At 52.3% G+C, this 25,023-nt stretch overlaps 1 protein-coding gene, 2 long non-coding RNA genes and 1 other non-coding gene across 12 annotated transcripts in view; 2 read left to right on the plus strand and 2 right to left on the minus strand.

Moving 5' to 3' along the window:
- Positions 1-559: 559 nt before the first annotated feature.
- On the plus strand, positions 560-672 carry LOC123617194 (U5 spliceosomal RNA). The gene has a single exon (XR_006725328.1). It is a non-coding gene; the product is annotated as a U5 spliceosomal RNA (small nuclear RNA).
- Positions 673-6,687: 6,015 nt separating this feature from the next.
- Positions 6,688-13,536, plus strand: LOC105069952 (uncharacterized). Of its 2 annotated transcripts, none has more exons than XR_012506550.1 (4): positions 6,688-6,817; positions 9,011-9,080; positions 13,124-13,244; positions 13,406-13,536. It is a non-coding gene; the product is annotated as an uncharacterized LOC105069952 (long non-coding RNA). The 2 variants fall into 2 exon arrangements; XR_006725316.2 differs by lacking the exon at positions 6,688-6,817 and adding an exon at positions 8,229-8,477.
- LOC141577498 (uncharacterized) lies at positions 9,688-13,031 on the minus strand. 2 transcript variants are annotated; one of them, XR_012506552.1, is made up of 3 exons: positions 12,104-13,031; positions 11,747-11,846; positions 9,688-11,530 (listed from the first exon to the last, which is right to left on the minus strand). It is a non-coding gene; the product is annotated as an uncharacterized LOC141577498 (long non-coding RNA). The 2 variants fall into 2 exon arrangements; XR_012506551.1 differs by having other exon boundaries at positions 9,688-11,846.
- MAPKAP1 (MAPK associated protein 1) overlaps positions 13,241-25,023 on the minus strand; it is a 209,800-nt gene continuing 198,017 nt past the window's right edge. For all 7 annotated transcript variants that reach the window (XM_074362228.1, XM_045517536.2, XM_045517535.2 and 4 more), the window contains 2 exons: positions 19,686-19,783; positions 13,241-14,857 (listed from right to left, as the gene is read on the minus strand). In XM_074362228.1, coding sequence (XP_074218329.1) covers positions 14,732-14,857; positions 19,686-19,783 — 224 coding nt within the window. In that variant the 3' untranslated portion in view covers positions 13,241-14,731. The remainder of the gene's footprint in view (positions 14,858-19,685; positions 19,784-25,023) is intronic.

Consider the following 25,023-nt stretch of genomic DNA (forward strand, 5'->3'; position numbering starts at 1 on the left):
TTTTAAACAGGTATTGAATGGGACATACTTATACTAAAAAAATTCATTGTTTATCTGAAATTCACATTTAACTGGATGTCTTGTATTTTCTTTTGCTACATCTGGCCACCCAGCCTCAGAGCTAAGGCAGGGGCTCCCACAGGGACAGGGGCTCAAGGGCACACGGACCAGCCCTGGCTGCCCAGAAAGGGCTGAGAGCTGGAGGCCGCTTCCCAGGCCTGAGCCACTCTCCCCAAACGGTTCCCATCTCCCGCACAAACATATTTATTGGGCTTGATGGCAAACAGATTATGCTTGTCCCGGGAAGGGCAGCTCGAAAGAGAAAACCTTGAAGTCCGGGAAATAATGATGAGAGGAGTTAAATTAAAGTGCATAAAACCCTCCCGAGAGATAACGTCAGGGTGAGTTACAGGCCTGATAAGGGACTGGGGGCTCACGGAGGGGGCTCAGAAAGGTCGCCCAGCGGTGCGCAGAGGACCAGGAATCATAAATATGGGGCAAGATGCCCAGCCAGGGTCGCCGGGGTGAAAATATTGGGGTCATTCCAAAAACAATTATCCTGCTTGGTTTGCTCTTCAGGTCTTGTAAATCTTTCACCTTTTATAAAAGATTTCTGGGGGAAGAAGCACTTTGGGAGCTTTAACTGATTTTTGTTGCCGCTTCTTGGTGGCTCTGCTAAAAGAAAACAGAAAGACAAAGGGGAAAAAGTAATTACCCAGCTTTCTCAGGGGCACAGGGATGGGCTGACTGGCTTCTTCTTATTCCTTGGAGAGTTTAGGCTGCCCTGGGTTTTGACTCACTCCATTTGGAATCTGGTAACAGTTTAACAATTAAGTTTTTCTGTTTCGAATCCAGTCTCAGTGGGGCTCTTGGTACCCAGTGAATGCTGCTTCTTGGGGCAGTTGTGCAGCAGCCATCTTGTATGGTGGGGCGGCCATCTTGACTGATGTGGTGGCCATCTTGAGTGTCGAGGTGGCCATCTTGACTGGTGTGGCAGTCGTCTCCACCAACAATGTGTACCAAGGCTAGTGTGCCACACAGAGCTCTGAAGCTGTCCTGGCTGCAAGCCCCCTGCTCCATGCATCCCCTGTTTTCTCATTGTCCAAGGGAACCCTGGCTCAAGTTCTGTGCCTCTGTGTCTCTGTCCATGCTCTGGGACAGCTGGCAGCACCAACAGAAGGTTTTTGTTTTTGTTTTTGTTTTTGTTTTTGTTTTTTGCACAGTGCAATTCCTTTATTTTCTGCATATTAGTGTTTTACCAACTCTGCAACCATAAAGGACACAATTTCAAGCACTGTACTTTTTAGTTTGGGGAGCTCACAGTCAACAGACTCATTTATTACATTAGGCAAGATTAACCTCATTCAAAACTTACTGCAGTTTAGAAATTCACATAAAATACAGAAATTGATGCAATTAAACAAAAACTTCAGGACCTTAGTTCTTAAATTCTTAGGTTGTAACTTTTTCTGCAGGCTATAATTACCTGCCCCCTGATCACCAATGGTTGTGGTTCAATATAACTACATCAATTATCAACCACAAAACTTTATGGAGTACCTGTTGTATGACAGCCACTGTGCTGGGCCCTGATGCTGCAGGCTCTGCCAAGGGCTTCATCCTTGAGGCAACCATTTCCTAAGTTTCTCTGTCCCTCTGAAAATACACAGCCACAGAATTGGCCCTACCTCAGAAATCCCTCTCCCATCTACTAGTCATTTAATTTTCATGACCCTGTAGAGGGGGGATTGTTAGCCCCATTTTACAGATGAGGAAATTGAGGCTCCGAGAGGTGAAGGGACTGGCCTAATGTCACACAAAAATAAAGTTGACGCAGAGGTAGGATTTCCACCCAGATTCCAGAACTGTGTTTTCCCCAGGGTCCCATGCCTCTCAGTCAGGAACAGTAAAAGTTTAAGGTTGCTGGGTCTGGAGTCAGGTGAAATCTGGTTGAAAATTCTGCCCTGCTTCCTCCTTGCTGTGTGACTTTGGGTGAGTCACTGAGCACTGAGCTTCAATTTCCTCATCTGTGTAATGGGCACAGTGGTGTGGTGTGGAGTCAAGGAGCTCATGCACTGGAGTGGGAGATGGGGAGTTGGGAGGTACGTGGTGGCGTAGGGTATGGGGCAGAGCCCAGGCCTGGAGCCTCTGCTGCCCTCTAGATGGGAAGGCTATTGTTTATATGTGTGTTTGAGAAGAGAAAGTTTCTCCCAGTCATCTCTCGCCATCTGCCAACTCCTAACAGGATATAATTATTCAAGTTGAATAAACATTTGCTGAGTGGGACTTGGACTTCCTTTAGGTTCAAACCAGACTCAAGTGTAGGAGGGAGGTAGGGAGGGGATCAGGGTTGGAAGGTGGCCATGGGCTGCTTGGCCAGGCCATGCCTGCCCCAGACTAAACTGAGGGTGTTCACATAGAAACACTCACCCATCCATCCATCCATTTATTAAACAAACAGTATTTTGTGCCAGGCCTGTTTTGGGTGCCGGGGATACAGCGAGTCGGGTACGAGACAAACTCGAGTCCTCCAGGCCCAGAGCCCATATCCAAGGGTGAGAGACAGACAGGAGCCAGAGAGGCCTGGAAAGAGGATTTTGCTATATGGAGGAGGATGATGGCAGCCTGGTTGAAGATGGAGTGGCCTTGATGAAAATGTATGGGGTAACTGAGGCTCAGAGAGGTGAAGTGAGTTGCCTAACGTCACATAGTGATAGGTGGCAGAGCTGGTTTGCCTGACTGCAGAGACCATGCTCTCAGCCCGGACCTGACATGATCCCCCCTTGGATTGCCTGAAACAGCGTTGTCACCCTGAGTTCTGAGCTACCCCAGTTTTAGAAGTGTGAACACATGTTTTGGCAAAAAAGATGCTTGGGAAATGCTGCATATATATGTCACCCCCTTCCCGGAGCACCGTGCACGGTGCCCATTAAAGGCTCTGAGGGGTCCTACAGGAAAGGAACCTGCTTAGCCACGTTCAACACAGTGTTTCCCAAACTTCTGTATCCTCAGAACTCTTTTGGGGACCAGGACAACTTCTAACTTTCATTCTGTTCAATCACAATTACTTGTTGAGCACATACTATGTGCCAGGCACCGATGGAGCAAAGCAGGTGTGGTTCCTGCCCCCAGGTGACCTCAGAAGGAGCATGTGGCTTGGTCCTTAAGTGCCTGACTGTGTCCAGAGCTGTGGCTTGTTTTGGGAATCTCTTTGCCCAAATCCTTGTGGACTTACACTCCATGCAGTCAAAGTACATTGGCCAAGTTGATGATTTCAGGGAGTCAAAGCCACCCACTCTGGTGGGCCCCTCCCTGGATGCTCTGGACACCAGAAATCTTGTCAGCAGTGAGAAAGAGGCAAGGGGCCAAGGAGGGCTGGGACAGCTTGGGAAGGCTTCCTGGAGGAGGAGGTCCTGGAGTTAGACAGCTCAGCTCAGGCATCTGCAGGGAGGCTGTGGACATGATGGTGACGAAGGAGGGCTTGAGGGGCCAGAGAGGCCGTGTTCAAATCCTAGCTCTGCTCTTAGCCACTGTGTGACCTTGGGGAAATGACACGGCTCCTATGAGCCTCAATTTCCTCATCTGTGAAATGGGATAATGACAGAGCCTCAAGGTGATCCTTAAGGCCATAGCCCAGGGTGGCTGGAGGAAGATTGCACCGCTGAAAACGTCAGCCTTGCCCTGGAGCCGGAAGGCTGTTCACATTCTTTTTCTCTGAAGAACGAGAGACTCTGTAAAGTACGCCTTGACCTGTAAAAGCCCCAACTGGACGCTCCTGTGGGTCTGTTACAGACATGACTTTGCAAATCAGATGTGACAGGGAAATGTGTGCCAAGATGGTGGCCAGCTGTTTGGCGGCGGGGAAGGGGCTGCTTAGAGACCCGCGCGGCCTCCTTGGGGAGCGACATCGTCACCTCGCTGTGCCCGGAGCACAGGTGTGGGGGGCGCGCAGGCCCGGGGGGGCGCGGGGACCAGCCGTGGCTCGTGGTGCCAGCTCTCTCACACACACACGCACACACACACCACATACTCACCACACACACTCACACACATACCACCCCCCCCACACATACCCATTCACACACAACACACACACAGCACAATCACACACCAGACACATCACACACACAGCTCAGGCCACCATTCCCGAGGGATGCTGCTGTTGGAGCAGAGCCTCGGCCTCCTTCGCGCCCGTGTGGAGGCGGCGGCCCAAGAGGGAGCCTTCAGGGTTGGAAACAGCATCAGGTCCGCCTCCCACGAGTGCCCCTTCCTCGCTGGGCAAAGCTGCTTCAGCCTTTAGGCCTTGTTACTGTGCAATGACGCTATCAGCCTGTGTTCTGGGTGATTTTGAGAAAAGTTTTAGAAAAGGCATTTAGCCCAGGGGTTGGCAAACAGTAGCTGCTGAAGAGGTCCATGGACTCTTCCTTGGCAGGGGTCCATGTCCCCCCACTTTCTCTGCTCTGGTGACTGAGGCCCTTCCCCTGAGCCCTGTGGCCCTGGGAGGAGGGGCGCGTTGCCAGTCGCAGCAGCCCACCCTCCGGCCTCAGGGATTGGCCCAGGGACGAACACGTTACCACTGCCAGGCCAGCGAGAGACCTGGCCCAGCACGTGTATGTTGTATGTGGACAAGAAGTCCCTTTTCCCAAGGTTCCAAAGCCTGGAACAATCTGGAACTTTGTCCACGTAGAGGATGCCCTTCTCAGGAGCAGAGAATGAGGCCCAGAATTGGGACAGCAGAGCTGAGGGTGATCAAGGTGACACCAGGTGACTGCTGAAGTCCCTGTCCACTGGTGACAAACACTGACAAAAGGCTGGTCTCCATGTTGGGAGGCATGAGTGTCAGCTGGGAGCTGCTCTGTCCACACCTGAGGGCCCCTCACAGCATCCTGGGCGGGGACACAGATAAGTTCCCCTCCCCCAAAGCCAAAGGCCTTTTTCTCCCCCCCGTGCAAATGGAAGACACCAGCAATGGGGAGAAGCCCCAGGAAGCCCTCTTTCCACAGTGAGTGGAGGATTTAGTGGGTAAGGATGAAGATTTGGCAGGGGTCCTTGTGCACGCTGAGCTCTCGGGCCTCAGGGAGCTGCAGCCGTGGGCCCCTCAGCAAGGCCGCCTGAGCCCAGAGCGGGGCCCGGGAGCCATCTCTTGCTCACAACTCCCTGCTGTGGATGGGGTTGCAGTTGCTGGCCAGTTTCCCTCCTGCTCAGCGAGTTCCTCTTGGGGTTTCTTGCCTCGGAATCTGTCCTCCCCAGGCGTCTACCAGCTTAGCATCCTCCAGTCGGATGCACCAGAGCCAGGAGTGTTCTCCAGCTGCAAGGGGATAAATCAAGAGAAGGATGCGTCTGTTTCCATTCTTTGGGCCCAGCAGCTCCTGTTCCAGACACCTGGTCACCTGAGCACTAGCGGATGGGTCTTGGCCCTGTGGGTCATGAGTTCCCAAAGAGAGGCTCTGAGTCAGGTCATTTTAGTACCTTCAGGGCCTGTGCCCATCATGGCACAGGGGAGGCATTAGTAGACACTTGTCGACTGAACGCTGAGTTCTTACATTCCTCCAGAGTTGGGGAACTCACTCCCCATCAGGAGACTGCTCTCATCTTATTAGTGGCCACCTTGGACAGGGATTCCTTAGGCTTCTTCTGGGGCAGGATCAAGAGGGGTCCCTACCTGGTTCCTGGGTTCCCCCAGTATCCCACACCAGCGGCAGCTCCCTCCCACCCATGCCGTCCTCTCGCCAGGAGGGAGATTTGTAAATCTAAGTTAACAAGCCTGCTGCTTTAGTCGCAGACACTGGTCAGAGCCCAAACTGTGGCTCGTCTCTGTCGATCAATGCATTATATCATCCCCTGAAAGTGATTAGAAAGCAGAGCCATCATCTCACTGGATTTCAGTCTCCACATTGTAAATTTCTCATCCTGGCTAATGATCACTTGGATGGATGGCCGAACAAGCCCTTCACCACACAGCACGTTGTTGGTGATGACTCCTACTGCGCCGGGTCCCCCCAGGAGGGAGGCTTTGTTATTCCTGCCCCCATTTCACAGATGGGCTGTCAGAAACATGGAGCCTGGCATGATGACTCATGGCAGGGGTGTGGGCCCAGGTCAGAGCAGCCCCAGACCTTGGCCTGGTGAGCCCAGGGGTGGCATGAAGCCCCCACCCTGCTTTCCCAAAGGCTGCTGTGAATGCCCTTCCCTGCAATTTTCAGAGCCTCCCCCGGCTGTCCTTGTCCTTGCCCTGGGAGGGACCTAATGGAAGGCTGCAGCCCATGGGCCAATCATGGGGCTTTGCAGACACCCTTGGGGGTCCTGCACTGTGGGTGATGAGGTGTCACTGTAAGAGCAGGAGCTGGGGTACAGATACAGTGACCTGCTTCAGCTCCCATTCGTCATCACCCCGGAGCCCTGAGCAAGGCCAGCCAACTCACCCTGGAGGCCACCTCCTCTGCAGAGTCGACGACCTCCCCCTTTCACGAGTATTCACTCAGACAGAGCCTGTGCACAAACTCTGACCTTGGCCCCATTTTGGGGCAAGGAAACAGGCACAGAAAGCATGTCAAGGTCACCTGCCGGCAAGTGGCAGCAGTAGGATCTGCGCTGGGCAACCAGAACGCAGCGCCCAGGCTGCTGGCCCCAGGCCATCTGGCTCCCCAAGCCGGGCTGCTAGAGAAGTCCTCCCGGGGCCTCAGTAAAGCCACCACTAGATCTGTTTTATCCAGTCACAGCCACTCCAGCCAGGAAACCGAGACTTCTGACACCTCCCCGGGATTCCACGGTTTGGCTCAGGCGTTTCTCAGACCAGAGGAATAACTCCCAGGATGAGGTGGGCACAGAGGTTTGGGGGTAACCTAACTCTAGAACTTTCTCTCCTACTTTACAGCCTTCCCCAGCCCCGTACTCCAACGCACATCAGCTGAGCCCTCACAAGAGTCGAGAGCTTGAAGAATGCTAAAAATTTAATGTATGTTAAAAGGGTATTAAATTCTAAACTAAAATTCACATGGAGATATGACATTAAAATATTTTTAGCTTTCAGGAAGCTGGGGGCTGGAATGCTATAATATAGACAAATTTTATCATTTTAAAAAGAATTAGCCTCACAGTATTTCTTACGTATTCATGGAGTTAATGCATAAAGATGTGAACCCTGCCTGGGGCGACTCAGGCAGGCGGTGCCCGTGAGAGGAGAGGGCTGGTGTAGGGCCCTTGGAGGGAGGGCATAGGCCCCCAGCTGGATCTGGGGGGCTTCCCTGGGGGTGCTGGGGTGCCCCCTGAGGCCTGCTGGCAGAGGGAGGCTTTGGCCTGTGTGTTCCCAGTGTCTGACAGCACCCTGTCTCTGTCGCTACCTGTTGCTGATCCCCTACTGTGTGCCGGCCGGTTACACTAAAGATGGGATCTTGTTCCAATCGTGCAGATGAGAAGCTGGCTCAGAGAGGTTGAGTCATGGATCCAAGGTCACACAGCAAGGAGGCAGATTTTCATTCCTTCTGCAGATTCTCACGTCAGTCTTGAGGCTGTTTGAACATTCACCCACCTGGCCACCTTGTCCCTCGCTGGCTCCCAGTGGCTGAAGCGGGGCTTCCCTGGGTCCCAGTCCTGGCCTGCCTCCCAACCCCAATACAGCTCCTGGCTCTCATCTCTCCCAGGCCTCTGGGGCAAAGTGTGACTTCCCCGACAAGTGAGGGGGTCCAGAGGGTATTAACATTTGTGTTCCTGCTGCAGCCTGAGGGCCAAGGCCCTGCTCAGAGGCTGTGCTCAGGTGTTTGTGGGCTGAAAGGGTGAGCTGACGTAGCAAGTGCTCAGTGCTACCACCCCCATGCCAGGCCCTGGGCGGGACCCTAAGATAACTCTGACTGACTCCTGCCCCCAGTTCTGGGGTTTGCCTTCAGGAAGACTGTGGCTGCGTTTTTTCCAGAAAAAGCCATAGGAGGGGTGTACAGAGGGGGCTGGGAGGTGTGACTGGCTGTGAATCTACGATGCGTCGTGGGCTCCAGGGTTGAAGCCCAGCTCTCAGGGGAGCATCGTTGATCCGCGCTGGTGCCCTCCCAACCTGTCTCCGGGCTCAGGGCATCTGGCTACAGGAGCGGTGGGAGGGTGGGGAGGCGGGCACCATGTGACCAGACCGAGGTGACTTGGGGGTCATTGAGGCTGAGCTCATGGGGCTCTGGGAGAGGGTGGGGCCCTGATGACAGAGGAGAGGAAAGACTGCCCTCTTCTGCTCACTGCCACAGGGCCCCTCTAGTGGGTGGTGGCCTGGCCCAGCTCTGGGGCCACAAGTCTTCAGGAGCAGAGTCCTGCTTCTGAATGAGGAGGGGGGACCCTTGGACAGGGGAGGGGGCGGGCAGGGCTGGAGTACCTGACCCAGCTGCCCCTTGCTCCAGGCATCGTCACGGAGCAGAGAGCAAGGGAGATCCAGCAAGTGACAGCCCATCTGCAAAACCCCATCACGCCAGAGGTCACGGGGAAGGAGAGCCTGGTGCCTGGTAGGCTGTCCCCACCTCGGCACAGCCCATGGAGCTGGTTGGACGGCCATCTAGGGGAACCTGGGGTGGGAGCCGGGCCACGGAGCCCTTACCTCCGAGATGAGCACTCTTACTGTCTCCATTTTACAGACGGGGACACTGAGGCTCAGGGAGATGAAAGGTGTCCTCAGTTACTGGACCAGACAAGGTGGGGCCGGGGCTCCCACTGGGGCTGCGACTTCAGGCCATGCCTGTGTCTTGGTCGCCCTGAGGAGGCCCCAGGACCCCTCTGGGTGGTGACAGCTGAAAGGCCCAGCAGGCAGCCCCCATCCTTCGGGTGACAGCCTCAGCTGGGACGGAGCGAGGAGAGTGCCTCAGCCTGGCTCAGCTCTGGTCCCAGGAGACACCACTGGCCAGGCCAGGAAGTGACCACTCGCTGCCTGGCGGCCACCTCCCAGCCACTGCACCTCCGGGAGGTCACTCATTGGCAGTTGAAAATCTATTGTGACTTGTCAGAAAAATGAATAAATGGGCACATTATTTTTTCATTCCAGACCTCAGCATCTGTTTATCTAATCAGGAAGGAGAGTGGAGAAGTCGGCAAGGACTGCATGCACTTTTTATGTAAGTTTTCCTCTGTCAGAGGAGTTTAAATGGGTAATGAACAGGCCGTGGTGATTTGAAATATAATCCCATTACGCTGACGAGATTACGGGCCTTCGAGACTTCACAAATCACTCTTAGGGCTTTTATAGCAAACACCACCCTGTTGGGATTTTGCATTTAAGCAGAGGTGTTTGGTGGGAACACAACATGACAGGCTTAACCCTTTCCCTCTACTGGCTGCCCTTCCAAAGAGCAGGGTCCTCCCGGCAGGGCCTTCAGGATCCTGGGCGTTTGGGTCACATCAGCTGAGACGTAGGCCAGCGAGGCTGGGGACAGCTCGAGGAGGGGGAGGGAGGTGAGAGAGCCTCTCTATCACTTCCCAATTGCATGGCCTCTGCTGAGGCCTCTCTTTGCCTCAGTTTCCTCATCTGTAAAATGGGGATTAGGTGGGCATGAGGATGGACTGAGAAAATGGTTAATAAAATAGTAAGTAACCTTGGTTGAGAGCTTAATAAGAGGCAGGGGCAGACACTGATAAGAGCAGAGTGTGAGCTTAGCTGACATTTGCCAGTGTGGGAGGCGTAACTGTGGTCTTCCGCGATGTGACTTCAGGGCTACGTGGGTGGATGTTTCCAATATGAACAGTTATGTATTTATTTCATGTTGCACAGAGAGCTTACGTGCTGCGCACTAGGTCTGTGACTTCATGGCTATTCTTGTTTAGGATGAAGTTTAAGGTAGAGAACAGGGTTAGGCTGGCTCAGTTGAAAGGGAAAATATTTAATCACGACGAGGTCTTGCCTCGGGCAGCCTGTGAATGGTGATGTTTGGGAAGCACAGAGTCATCTCATGGTGGCAGATATTATGACTGTTTCCCAAATATCTGTAGTCACAGATCCTTGGCTGGCATCCCTCTGTCCTCTTGAAGCAGACGTCACCGGGTAACTGATTCTGGCCAGTGAAATGTGAGTGGAGGTGGGAAGTTACAGTTGCCACTTTTGAACCACGGTGTCTCGTTGTTGCTGCCCATTCTCTAGCCCTTCTGTCCCCTCCTCGGGCCTCTGTGGAAGCCCGAGGATGGCTGGACCCACAGCTGACTCTGCAAAAAGTGAGCATTTGTTGTGTGAAAGCTTCTGAGGCCCTGGGGCTGTTGGTGTTATTGTAGCCTAGCCCAGCCCAGCCCAGCCCAGCCCAGCCCAGCCCAGCCCAGCCCATCCTGACTGGTAAACCCATCCAATCCTCACAAAGCCCCTTGAAAGTGGGTACTGTTGTCCCCATTTTACAGAAGAAGAAACTGAGGCTCAAAGAAGTAAAGTAGCTCATCCGAGGACACATCAACCAGGAGACAGAGCTCGACTTTGAGCACAATCTGCCCAACTCCAGAGTCTGCTTTCTTAAGAGAGTACTCAGTGAGCATTCATTTTGCAAAATCAGTTACTGGGGAAGGACAGGTTGGGTAGAGTCCCAGAGGCCGGCTCTGGGACTTGGACAGTGTGCAAGTCCATGGCACAGGGCCCCCGAATCAAGCTGTTTGTCTCTGGGGCAGAGGGCCAAGGCCTGGCTCCCACGTGCCCTCCTTCCTGGGCACTGAGGAAGATGCCATGGCAGATTCTTTGACTCTGGAACTCAAGGTGGGGACAGCTTAGGCACAGCTGGGCCCCTTCTTGGGGAGGGCACCGCTGGGGAGGACATGGCATCCAGGCAACTGGATTAAGTGGGATGACGGACATCAACACTGTGCGGCCATTTATCAGGAGCTCACGCAGCAGGCACTGTGCGTGTATATTGTCTCATTAAATCTTGATACTGGCCCTGCAAGTGGGCGTTTTCATCCCATAGTGCAGACAAGGGCACCGTGGCACAGATGAGTTAACCACTTACCTGGAGGGAGTGAGGCCAGTAAGTAGAGGAGGGCCCCCATCAGTCCTAGGACCAACTGATCCCCGCGGGGAGCTCTGGGCTGGATCCCGCTGCTTCTGCCCAACGAAGAGGCTCGCGCTCCCAGACCAGGCTGTGGGGAGCTGGGATTTGTCCCCAGGGCTGCCCCCTAAGGCTTCTGACCTGGAGCTGGGGAACCCTTGCTTCTTCCTTCTCTTCTTCCCATTCCTCCCTTGGAGGAGAGCATCCCATGGCAGCATTGGCAGGAGTCGGGTGGCAGGAGCCTGTGCCAGGAGCCAGGGGGCTGGTCCTGCCAGGGCTGCCCCCGTGGAGGGCACTGGTGGCCCCCTGGCCAGCTGATGTGGGCACATGGCTGGGGCAGGCTGGAGGCAGCTGGGCAGAGGCACAGACCCCTTCTCCCCACCTTTGGCTCCCCTCCCCAGTCTCAGGCCCCTCCTTCAGCCCCTGGCAGCCGCCATACTCGCCTGGATGGGAAACTCATAAGCTCTTGATGTTGTGCTGGGAGATGGAGAAGCCAGGTGTCTCCGTTCTGGGGCAGCTGGGGTGGGGCTTCATCCTCCCCAGGGCGGCTGTAGTGCATCAAGAAGCCACAACTGTCCGGCTCCAGTAGGGCTGGTCAGGGCCTGACATGGTGGCCCACAGCCTGGCGCTGGTTGCTGCCCCCAGCACCTCGGGCCTCCAGGCCTCCACCCTACCTGTTGCTCCCACCTCCAGCCTCTCTGTCTGGCACTGTTGGTCCCCACAGTGCTTGCGTGGCCCTCACTGCCATGTGGCCTGGGCCTTACCTGCCACCCCTTGACCTCACCAGACTGTGAGTGTTGTGACGGCCAAGTCAGGACCTCACTCCCCTCTGTCCTGATGTTTCACAGTCCTGGCCTGGGGAACCTGGAACCCGGAGGGGCAGCTGGTGGGTTTTAGGGACACGATAGGGGTGGGGAGCCCCTTCCAGCTTTCTAACCCACGGAGAGAAGACTCAGAGGGATGTCAATGTGGTGGGCCTCCTGAGGCAGTGGGGACACAGGTCCCAGGGCCCAGGTAGGGGAGGGCTTGGGAAGAGGGACCCACCACGCGGGGCTGGCAGCGCAGGGCCGAGTGAGTCCTGGCCAAGGGGGACCAAGCGGGCCACCAGGAGAAGCACCAACCTGAATGGCAGCGTGTGCCCTGTTGCTGGTCTGCAGGCAGAGGCTCAAAGACCCCGGGAGGGAACATACTTGCTGCTCCGAGAGAGGAGGCTGGATGGGATGAGCTCAGTGTTTCTCACCTCCTAGAATTCTTGTTCAGAAGCAGAGGAGCGCCGGCAGGTTTTGGAAAACAGAAATCATTGGAAGGAAGTTTGGGCTCACTGTGATTCTGAGACATTTAAGACATTCTCTAGAAGGGTCTGCAGGGGTCATCTAATCCTACATTTTCATTTCCAGATGAGGAAACTGAGGCCCCGTGGAGGATGGAGCCCAGAGGTTAAGAGGGCGGCTCCTGTGTTAGTCACTGTGTGTCCCAGACGAAAGGTTTGGCCTTTCCAAGCCCAGAGTCCTCCCCTCCGGGATGGAGGTGTTGACGGGAACTGCCGAGGCTGGCTGCGGGGTTACCCGGCCTGTGCGTGTTTATGACGGGCCAGCACTCAGCCTGCCTGGTGGGGGCAACACAGCGGCGGGCAGAGGCCAGGGTTCCAGGGACCGCTGCTCCCAGGCCTGTCAGGCTACCCTGACTTGGCAAAGTCCCAGTCGTGAGTGACCATCTTGTCGGCAGGGGCCACACTGGAACCAGGTCAGGAGATGCTACTGGAAAGTGGAAGCAGGCTTGTCCGGTGACTTCAGTGTAACGTGGGCGTCTGAGCTCCCACTTTGTAAAACCCGGCCCTGGGAGACAAGGGAGAGATGCTCATGGTCTTACCTTAAAATCCAGATGTGGGGTGTGAGAGGGGCTGAGGAAAAACTGAATTTAAGCAGTCTTGATATTTGGTTGACCTAGGCAGTGGTTAGTGTTCCCCTTAAATTATTCCTTCTAGTGTGTGTTTTATGTAAACTGCACGTGTGCTGTATTTCACAACATGAGAATGGTGTTGGTTTTGTAATTGAAGGAGGTGATGATTTCAGTGTCACCCTGGAGTGATGAGGGTCACCCTGTCTTGCTCAGTATTAAAGGAGGCCCACGATGCATTTCAGAGCCTCTCGGTACCATGTCAACTGCCAGCAAATGTTACTACCCAGAGCGATTCAGGGTTGTTGCCGTCTTCAACATTATGTAACCAAGACTTCAAGAATTCCAAGCAATATGCAAAAGAAGGTATTTATGCCTTTTATTTTAATATTTTGAGTATGTCACAAGATTTAATGACCAAATTAGTCATTTACATTTTCCAAAGATATCTAAATATAAAATTGCTAAAAATTCAAATACAGATAGCAAGCTACAAATAATATTTCTTTTGTTTCTGGGGTGGGTAGGAATGGAAGACATTAGAAAAGGATGCTTCTGTCGGCTGAACAAAAATCAGAACAAGAGGAATTCATTAGGATGACGCCTGTGCAAAGAGACACTCGACCATTTCAGTCACATCTCTTTCTGGACAATGATGTAGAAAACTGAAATGTGGGTCCTCAGTGAAGCCTCCAGTCCTCGACCCTGGCCAGGGACAGTGTGAAAGGACGTCACCCTGGTAGGGATCCCGGAGAGGCTGGCGAGGACTGTGGAGGCATTTGGTATGGCCAGAGGGGTGGCGCTGGCGGACACCTGATCCCTGCCCCCCCCCCCCCAAGAGACAGGGCCTGTGGCATCAGGTGTCCCAGCCCCACAGACCCTGCTCCCATCTCCCTGATGGTGTGAAAGCAGCAGCTTCCTGCCTGCTCAGACCAGGGGGCAGGCACTGTGAGCAGAGGCAGGAAGGGAGTCGAGGCCCTTCCAAGACAGCAGAACAGAGACTCTTCCGAGACCAGGAAAATCCACATGAGGGTCCAGTTGCCAGCTGAAACTTAGATTTGCTATGTGAGAAATGGAAGAGACCACTTCTGGAGCCCAGCGTGACCCCCGTTCCCTGCGCCCCAGCTTTGCATGCAGTCCTGCGTCTCTGAAATCAGAGATGCTGGGACGAGCTGTGGAGAGGCTTCTGAAGGGGAAAATGGCGCAGCCTTGGACACACGTCACCAGGTCCCTTCCTACCTTTAGTAAGAGACTATCCTCAGAGCAATGCACTCATTTAAACAAATGGCATAGTTAAAACTATTGACTAAACCCTAAACATTTCTTCTGAAAAATCAAGCCATAGCTTTTCCAATCTGCTTGTTCAATATGGGAGCAGATTTTAAAGAGAATAACATAATCAATCCTCTGCCCCAAAGAATGGTCCATCATACCAACCACGATAAAGAGTTTATTAAAAGGAAGGGAAAAAAAAAAGAAATGTACATTTTTGTTCTTCGTTTGTTTTAAGAAATTTGATCAAGTTGCAAGGAGATGTCTGGGCACGGCTATGTACATCCTCGGGCAGGGCCATCAGGCAGTGAAGGTGGCTGGGCAGCACGTGGCTCCTCTCGGCGTTGTCTGGCCCCGGGCACTGCTGATCACAGCCATTACCACTCAGGCTTCGGTCCCGTGGAAATGTCCCAGCTCCGTCCTAGGGGTGCCCCCCTTCCCCAAGAGCCCACCAGCCCTGTCCCCGTGAGCCAGGGCCTGGCCTCCCCCGAGGACTGCAGGACACAGGCAGGCTCTAGGGCCACCCGGCCCCGGCAGGCAGGCTCTGAGCTACGGCAACAGATTGAAGCTGGAGGCCGGTCTCATTGTTGCCCTGATTTCTTTTCCTTCTGGAAGCTGAAGCTTGTACGTCTGTTCAGTTTTCTTTGTTTTTGAGCAAGATAGTCAGCCCGGGCAGTGCTTGCTCGTGATTCCAGGATGTAGTTAACCTAGAAAGCGAGAGGACACAGCCCAGTCACTTGCCAGCCACTCTCCGCTCGCCCCGGACCAGCAAGGGAAGGCCGCGACCGGGCGGGTGCCATCCTGCGCGTGGAGTCCAGCCATCACGGCGACCTGACGGGCTGGGACCGGAACCCGCCACACGATGGGAAAAGGCCTAGAGACACAGGCCTTTCAGTCAGTGGGGGAGCTTTTCTGATGCCAGAGCCTGTGTTCCCTCCTCGCCATGGGCCCTGGGCTTCCTGGTTCTACGCCTGGACTGTCGTGCAGTCCTGGGCTCACACGCAACTTCCCTGAGCCCCACTTCCCTCGTCTGGAAGGACGTGACAGGAATGAAAACCAAACCAAAACAAGGCTCTCCATTCAGCCTCCCACAAGCAGGTAGAGCTTCCAACTGGGGCATTCTGATGCTCACAAGCAGCCCACCAGCTATGGCTCATTTGACAAAAAGGAAAGTGAGGCTCAGAGAAGAGGACTGAGCTGCCCAGGATCACTGAGAGGTCAGGGGCCAGAGCCAGGAGGGGGGCCATGGAAACCCTGTGCAGGGGGCACAGCCAGGCACCCCCTAGGGCTCCCACCAGGGCCTCCTGGGGTCTTCTCAGATCCCCACACACTGGGCAGCAGCAGCACACACAGTCATTGTCACCATCACCTTTGGCACGGAGCACCTGCCTTGTCTAAGCCTCGCCCCATGTTTGGTTCAAGGGGCAGAGGGAAAATTAAGACTTGGTCCCTGCCCCAAGGATCTCATGGCCTAGTGAGTGTCCAAAAGCATGACAAGTGTGACCACAGACACAGAAGGAGCAGAAAGGAATGGGGAGAGTAGCTACTGGGGAGGCATGGGACAGGGAGGGCTGCAGAGGGAATGAATGAGCTGGGTTTTGAGAGATAAATAGGAGTTTGGGGTGCACAAGGGGCAGGGGAGAGCCAGCCTGCATCAAGGCATAGCAGTGGAGCACAGCAAGGGATGTCCATGGGACTGCAGAAGCTGAGAGGCCAGTCAAGGTGAGGTGGGAGGAGCCAGCGAAGGGCAGCAGTGCTGTGATCAGACCCGCGCCTGGTGTGAGGGCGAGCCCCTGGCGGGGCAGTGGTGGCGATGGTGGCAGCATCAGTGTCCAGAGTGCCTTCCAAGGATGAATTCATTTAACCCTCACAACAGCCTTATGGGAGGGCTGCCATTGTTATCCCCATTGTACAGAGGAGAAAACTGAGGCACAGAATGCTAATAGTGTTTACTTGAGGTCACGAAGCTAATAAAAGTCTGGACCAGGGTCTGGGCCAGTTCTCCAGGCCCCCAGCCTCCTCGGGGCCCTCACCCCTGACCTCCTCAGACACTTCTCCTCCCCCTGCCCTAAGCTGGGGCTTTCTGTGAACACAGTTTCTCTTCAACCTCAAGCATCTAAAAGTTATGACTAGAAATCCGAATGTCTGTGGCTAGAGAAACCAGCCACCGCCGCCGTTGATTCTGCTCTGAGGGCCACGTGTCCCATACCCAGAGAGGGAGGGGGCTCTGCTGACTGAGAAAGAGCCAAGGGTGCAGAGGGGAGGTGGTGCGGATGGCTCGCCTCACGTGGGGCTAAGGCTCCGCCATGGTGTCCCCTCCAAACTTTCTGCTCTGATAGTCGCCAGCAGCAGGCCTTAAAGGCTGGTGTGTGAGTACAGAAGGCCTGACATGCTCAGCCCACTGCCTCGCCAAGTTACCAGCTGAGAGCAATAAATCATGCGGACTGCAGGGCCGGGTGACGATTTGGGACACTGCAGACAATGCATGGAAAATGAGAGGTTTTATCATTCTTAATGAGAGCAATCTTTGGATTAGATTGTTTGCACACTCAGCCAGCCTACTGTTTTCAGTGTATTTTTGGCACATGTAACTTGACAAAAGCATTTTAAAATGATCCTTAACAGGCCAACTATTTCCTAAATTTATTATCTTCAGTGCTTTGTGATAATCACATAGATAATTTTAATGGAAGATTAATGTAATAATCAAAAGATAAAAACGCCCTTTGGTCTGCCATTAGCTGGTTAATATGCTGTGGCTTAAAACTTGCACAATTTTATGCACTATAGAGAGTTTCACTTTCAATGCATTTTACAGCTTAAGGCATAAAAATATAGGGAGTTTTCATGGTCAATAAAGTCACAGCCTCCATCACTCGATCACGAGAAGAACCCAATTTGAAGAGACCAATGAGTCCTCTGAGATTCAGCTAAAAGCCTGCAGAATGAGGGACCACACATGGTCGAGCTCAATTCCACGTGGGGGGCGGGGAGGGAGTAGGTCTGGGACTCCTCAGCTGAGATCAAGCTGAGGCTCCACCTCTATGCGGTCTGTGGCCTTGGGCCTCTATCTCCTCATCTATAAAGTGGGGATAATAATGTTTACACTGTGAAGATGAAATGAGATAATATACATAAAATGTCTTGTATACAGTCGGTGCTCAATAGATGGTCCCATGGAGAAAAACACACTGAGATTAAGGTAACTTGATGGAGAGCTGCCTGTTTGTAACAGTTTCTGTGACATCAGCCTCTGGTCCTTATTTCCGCCCTTCAGTTTCAGTCTAAAGGTCTTATTTTATGTGAAACTCCTGAATTCTAGAACTACCACATGCCTTACTTGTATCTAAGACTGAGCTGTGCAGAACTTCTGATGGAAACATTTCTACCAGGTGGGCCTCAGTCACTTGGTGTTGGTGCAAAGCCCATGAAGACACTGGGAACGGCAGATGAGGCTAAGTATTTAAACTCCTATAAAAATCAGAGATAGGAGAAGTGAAATTTAATCTTCCATCAGGACTGTGATCGTTAGCTCTCTAAGTAAATCAGGCTGTGACTCTCCTGGAGTCTAGTGCATGATGCAGTATTTCTACAAGCATTTTCATATGAAAACAGGCATTTTAGGGAAGGCGACAGGCCTCAGGGATTTTGCAGAAGAGCATTTGCTTCGAGGGAGCGTTTGGTCCTGGAAAATGATTTCTCTGCACTTGCTCTTCCACAGTCTCGTGCTGAAGTCATAAACCTGTGTTTCTGTCATCAATCTGCTGTTGTGAAAATTATTTTGATGTCAAACACAGGATTATAATTTTACTAGAATCCTTCTCAAGTCTTGAATATTTTAATACTGGCTATAAAAAAAAGGCCAGCCCCTGACGAGGTAATGGAATATTTCTTTACCTGGCCCCCGAATGCCGCACAAGCTCCCTGTGCTGTCTGGGGACACTCTGGCAAGTAACTCTTAGCTCGCTGGCTTCGAGCACTCCAGGAAGAGACTGTCCCTTGCCTGTTCTGAGGGGCTCTGACCCGGGGTGGTCCGTGAACCCTCTGCCTTCCATCCAGCTGACCCTGCTACTCTGTCTCAGCTCTATCCTTTTAATTCTCATCCACCACTTTTGAAAATCTTTTGTAGCCACGAGGACTTTGCCTCAAAATGTTTCTGTAAAACAATTTCATTTCATTGAAGTCAACTTCCCAAGGCTAATAAGCACATTGGGGGGTCAGGAGCACGAGTTCTGGAATCTGCCAAACCTGGGGTCAAGTTCTGGCTAAGCTCCTTTTATTCTGATACTCAGTTTTCATCTAGGAAATGGGAGTGATTTTGTATCACCAGCTCATAGAGTTGTGAAGGTTCTGTGAGACAGGATAGTAAAGTACCTGCCCAGCTCCTGCACTTTGCAACCCCTCCGTGTATCTCAGTACTTCTATTACTGTTACGTGATGACGTCTACTCTTAAGAGAACGAACAGTCCCTTAGGGAGAGGTTCACCGTATCTCATTTCATACGTGCACTAGCAGCCCTTTGGTGGGTGGGGCAGGGTAGCTACCATGATCCCCATTTTATAGGAAGAGAAACTGAGGCCCCAGGGAGGTGATATGAATGGGCAGAGTCACACAGAGCCAGGGGTGGGTGAGCCCCTCTCTGGCTCCAAGCCCTGTTCTGCCAGAGCAGTGCTGTTTTCTCCGTCTGGTCATTCTACATAAGACTTGGTTTGGAGAATGGACTCTCAACTTGGAAGAGCCTGAAAACCAGTAGCCCAGGGCTATGCCAAGTGCGGTACACAGACCGGCATCCTGGGTAGCACCTGGGAGCCTAAAAGACACATCACCTTGGGCCCTGCCCCAGATTTCCTGAACCCGAGACCCCAGCGGAGCTATTCTCAGCCTGACTCTGCTCTGCAAGGTTCCGTGTGGCTCGGCCCCTCCAACCTCCCTGCCCCAGCCATACGGCCTTGGGTGCCGTCTCCCAGCCCCACCGTGCTCACTCTGCCTCTGCTCCCTGTCTGACATGCTGTTTCTCTCCCCTGCCCTGGGAAAACTTGGACTTTTCCACCCATCCTTCAAGGCTCAGCTCGTCCTGCCTCCCCACACCTTGCGCCGAATCTGTTTACCCTTTAGACACCCACTCGGCACCCTGTGACTCTAACCATCTCTCTGTATTTTCTTAACATCTGTCTCCTCTGACAGAGGAAAAGCTGTCTGAGGCCAGGGCCTGGGTCTGTCTCTGCAGGATCCTAAGTCCAAGCCTGGCGTCCAGAAGGTGCTCATTGGGCCGTGTCGAGACAGGATTATCGGGGAACTGGGAAAAGATGAGGGGGGTCTTGCTCTGGCTGAAGCAGGTGCAGAGCAGCTGACCTGCCGTGTGGCTCAGGCCTGGGTGCTCACCAGCTGGGCAACTGGTAGGCAGTGCAGTTAACTCTGCAAAACCGGCCTGGGTGCCTTGTTCAGTGTTGGGGGGGAAGGGGAAGGTGCTGAGAACTGGGCCCCGGCAGAGCTGGCCCCACACACCCTGTTCCTGGGCCGAGGAGGAACACTCACCTTGAGCACGATTTCATTGACGGTAGCAGCGTCAGATTCAAAGTAGAGGTGTTTATAGTCGTGATTGCTTAGATACGTGAGTTTAAATATTGCGTGACCTGGAGGGAGACAGAGAGAAGGCAGGGTTGAGGGGGTTCTGGTGGGTGACCTATGGGGAGGCCCCTAGACAGCCTGCCCTTATCATCCCAGCTCCAGCGAGAACCAGGGCAGGCGGCATGGCAACCACTCTTCTCAGGAGTCACTCACTTTCCCATCATAGGCCAGGGAGGAAACAGTAAAAAAAAAAAAAAAAAAAATCAAACAGCTGGTTAGGCCCCGTTCCACTCTGGAGTACGTTCAGGGAAACGGCACTTTAGGAAGGCTTTATGAACTACCTCTACATAATAATTACAAAGAAAAGGTGATATTTTTTTTTAAGGCAGAAGGCCAATTAACTCCAAATTATTACTCTAAAAATAAAATAACTGCTTAAAGTCAAATGAGCAACAGGGAGGAGAAAGGCCGACAGTAATGCTATGACATTCTCCACAGCCTGGGCCCGGCTAGGAGGGACGTCCTGGTTCTGTGATCCCATGTAGAGGCTGCTCCCGAGGCCTCCGGTCACCTACCCGGGAAGGCTGGGTGGACTGGGGCAGGGAGGCTGCTCCAAAGCTGCTACTTCACAAAGCAGACTGACTTCAGGGGGTCAGATCCTCGGAACATACAAATCCCACTTAGACCCAAATTCTTTCACAGCCCTTTCCTGCCACCTTGTATACAGCTGGTGCTCAATACCCAGAAGTAACAAGGGTCACCTTGTCATTTCTGAGACTGCTTCCTGGTCCAGCCTCACCTCACTTTACCACCCTCAGATGCCACAGGCCAGCCCAGGGCACTGCACATGCCCACCTGTCCCCGCCTGGGATGTCCTCTCTTGTTAACAGGTCTCAGAAAGGCCTGCCGACCCTGGTGCTCCCGCGCTCACTGGCACCTCCGTGGGACACATTTCTAGGCACCTTCTCATGTGGCCTCCCACACAGTACTCAGCCTGTCAAACCTGCTCACTGGACCATGCCATCTGCAGCCCTGTCTGCACCCCCGTGTCTGTCCTTTGGGCCAGACATGCCAATCAGATTCCCCTTCAAAGCAGAGATAGGTGCCTGCCTGTCTCGGTCCCACATGACGGCCTCCCTGGCCCATCAGCACATGCTCTCCTGGGTTCTGAGAGACCCTTGTGGCCCTCCAAGAAAGTCCTCTTCCTCTTTAAGTTATTTTGCACTTGGTTTTCATTAATGGCAACCAAAGGAGCGTTGCGCTGGAGAGACACATAGTCAGACAAAGGGGCGGCTGGTGACATCTCTAGCCCAGAGGCCTCCTACTAACAGCCTCAGAAACAGCTCTCCCTAGTCTGCTCTGCAAACCTCAGTGCCTGGGAGATTAAAACTCAGCATATCCTGCCTAATAGGCCTTCTCATCCGTTGTCCTTTTAATTGAAGCAGTGGCTGGTCACAGTTATTAATTAATAATATATCACCCATATTACTGTAAGTTCACCTCCTTCCCGGAGAAATCTCCTTGGAAATTTTATTTACAGTAGCTAATTCTTCAGATCTTCAAAAATAAACTGATATATGCTGTACAGTTGTGGCCAGGAAAGTTGAGCTGCTGGTATTTTACCCTGGAAACATCATTATGATATACTAATTGTGACTATAAATTCCATACTGAAAAAATTAGCTAATAATTTCTGGAAAACCTCAATTTCGGTCACTTGACAAATCTAACCTGATTCTAAATCGTGGTACTAAAATGTTAGAATTCTCAGCTGAAAGCTAATCATTCTGTGAATGTATAAATTACTTGTTTCTGAGAAGTGAATCTCACATAAAGAGATGTATCTGTGTGTGTGAGTGTGTTGAGTGTGTGTGTGCACGCGTGTGTGCGTGTGTTCCTTTACCTTCACAGGATCCATCCTGGAATATCGGAGTCCTGCTGGCGGTATCATTACGTGGAAGAACAATGCAGATGTCTGTTGGCCATGCTGTGACCAAGCAGAGCCATCTATGATGGTCACAGGGCTGTGAAGGACAAACAGACACCCCCTCCAGGAGGCCTTACTGCTGACACCTGGCCACGACAGACAGAGACACCAGTGCCTGCGGCTACAAACGACCAGAAGGTCTCAGGGAGGCCCAGAGACCTGAAGCTTCAGGGTTCACTGACCACTCTGATAAGTGATCTCATGGACTGTCTACACCACCTGCTCCCGCTCGTCACTGACAAAACCAAACCAAACCCTCAAGACACTAGAGCATGTTTCGCCTGAGCAACTGAGACGCCATTAAAAACCTGTCCTGCACCCTTCAGTAAGAGCCAACTCTACACATGGCATATGTGCCAGGCAGCCTGCAAGGGCCTGGGAGCCTCTGGAAGGAGCCTCCACACCGTGCCCTGGGCGCACACCTCCTGTGGGGAGTATCACTTGCGGGCTCACGGAGGGAACCCTGCATCTCTTCTGCACAACAGTCACATGAAACAAACAAACCAAGTCAGTCTCCTGAATGGCTGCATATCTGGGTCAAACACAGCATCTGTGTATTCTCCTGAGCTAGGAGGCCATGCATCCCTTGTCTGTCCTCAGTGCTCATTCCAGAGCCCCCAGGGAGAGAGAAGCAAGCAGGAATGATGAAGAGTTCCACCCCTTACCACCTCTCAGAGGCCTCTGACTTATGTCCTTTCCAGTGAAAGCATTCTCATCACTGTGTGAGAAGACACAGAGGACGTCATCCGGAGCATCTGTACTAGAATTTCAACAAAGTGACCCTTCTGCAACTATTACAGAGCCTCTGATATTAATAACTGGGTTAAGGTGGTGGGACAGCCAGAGCAGACAGCCCCTCGGTGGGGGAATTCTGAGGGAGAGCTCCAGTTAACCGAGGGCCCGGGTCAGCATCAGCAGCCATGCCGTCACCAAGCTGGAGCCACGGGGTTGATGTACTCCCAGAGAGTGTTTTGCTGTGAGGATTTCCCCCTCGCTCCAGGGATCCCTGCTTTGCGGGGTGTGGCCAGGAGCACAGGCTAATGCAAGAGCCAGAGGCATGAACACCATGAACATGGAGAGACAAGAATGATGAGTGTGAAGAGGAAGAGGAAGGTCATTGCAGGGAGATGCTGTGGAGACCCCAGGGGAGGTGGCTGGCCTGGCGGCGGAAGGGCCATCAGAGTCAGTTTCTTGGAGAAGCTGATGTCTGCCTGAGCAGTCTTTAAGGAGGAAGGGGAGTCAGCTGGGTAAAGGCGGGGAGGAGGAGGATGCAACAGGGTCAGGACAGAGCGAGGACAAACATACAGGGGCAAGGGGCACAGGCCTCCCAGCTGAGGCTCGGAGCAGGCAGGTTCACAGCAGACAGGCAGGAGGTGACGTGACCCAGGGCAGGCTAAGGGCTAGGGGATGCTGGATTCACCAGCTGAGGGGGCCACTAGTGGGCTGTAAGCTGGGCAGTGAAGTAGATGGTAAAACTGTGCTTTTGGGGATTCACCCTGGCTCCCCAGGGCCTGGAGGCAGGGTGGCAGCTGCCAGTCATCTGGGTAGGAGTATATTTGGTTTTGAGCTAGACAAGGGCAAAAAGGATGCCGAAAAGGGACTGACTTGAGATCTATAAAGAAGATCACAGTGGCAGGACTCCTTTACAACAGAATAGTTAACAAGCAGAATTCACACTTGCAGACTTTCACCCAATCCAAAACCCATAAATTATCAAAGTGTAACAAGTTAATTGATCTCTTGCTGGAAGCAAATCTGTCAATAAATATAAGCAGTTTATGCTACATGGTAAATTTCCACCAGAGGTGTCTGGGAAGAAGGAATCACTGGCATTTCAACACCACTGAACAGAATATGAACACAAAATTGAGGAAAGCCTGTTATCAAACACTTTATCAGCCTCGGGCACCTCAAGGCTCATCTCAGGTAAAGGAGGAAGAGGGGTCAGATGCCCTCCTCAGTTGCAGACTACCAGGGCATCTGTCCTGGGGTGTCAGAAGGAATCAAAGGTGGGCAGGTCACCCTTGGAAACTCAAAGAACATCAGCAAGCTTTCACAGGCAAGGGGTAAGCCACAGGAGTGAACTCTTTGTGAAGATGCCAGCTGAGAAAAAATGATACAGGCATACCTTGTTTTACTGCACTTTCCTTTAGCAGTTTGCAGATACTGCGTTTTTTTTTTTTTTTTTTTTTCTACAAATTGAAGGTTTGTGGCAGCCTTGCATGGTCAGATGATAGACAGCATTTTTTAGCAACAAAGTATTTTAAAATTAAGCTATGTAAAAAAATTTAAGACATTGTTATTGCACATTTAAGAGACTACAGTATAGTGTGAATATAACTTTCATATGCATTGGAAAGCCAAAAAATTTGTGTGACTTGCTTTATCGTGGTGGTCTGTAACCGAACCTGCAATATCTGAGGGATGCCGGTGTATCAGTTTGATTTAAAACAAAATGCCAAGTCTAGTATTTCAAACAGTTCAAATTATTTTTCTCGGGTTGTTAAATTCTGTTTGGAAATTAAGGCATAGCAAAAGCCTGGGATGCACAGGGACAAAGAGTGAGTGCTGGAGTCAGAGATTTGGGATGAAACCCAGTTCCCCGTGTTCCAGAGATGGGACCGTGGGAGGCACGTCCCTCCAGGAGCCCAGGTTTGCCTAGGAGACAGCACCCTTCAGGCATCCTACCTGGCGCTTGGATACGGTGGGGGCTCAATGGGCAGTGCCACACATTCTTACAACTGCGATGGAACTGATACTTGAGGATAAAATCCTCATTATTTTGAAGATTTTGTTTTTAATTGGGCCTTCTCTGAGCAGACTTGTTTTTAAAGAGCTGTAGGAATAAAATGCAATATAATGGGGTATAAAATGAGGCATCTAAGCTATGGCCACATATCCAGATTTGCTCAGGGCACTGAAACTATACATCTGCTTCTGAATATTGAAATGGAAATCTGGATATATAAAAATGTATTTACATTTATGTATTTTTTCAAAGTAAAACAGAGAAGATGGAATGTAACACTGAGCAGAAACTAATTAGCAGTACAAATGTCAGAAGTGGAATGTCTTGAGCTTTTGTGCTGTAATTTATCGTCTGCATTACGAGTTTTAACTTAAACAAGAGGCTGTGCTGAAAAAACAGGTTCCTCTGGTCAATTGAGGGGAGTGGCCTTTCTGGAAAAGCTGCTATTATCACAAGATGGGACAGCTTAAGCAGAGAGGGCCAGCAGCTTACATACCCCTGCTGAAAGAAGAGCTCCCAGATTTCCACCGCAAATGGAGCCGACTGTGGTTTGAAAGGAGACTCCCTTC

This window comes from Camelus bactrianus, chromosome 4 (genome assembly GCF_048773025.1).
Source record: "Camelus bactrianus isolate YW-2024 breed Bactrian camel chromosome 4, ASM4877302v1, whole genome shotgun sequence".
Lineage (NCBI taxonomy): Eukaryota > Metazoa > Chordata > Mammalia > Artiodactyla > Camelidae > Camelus > Camelus bactrianus.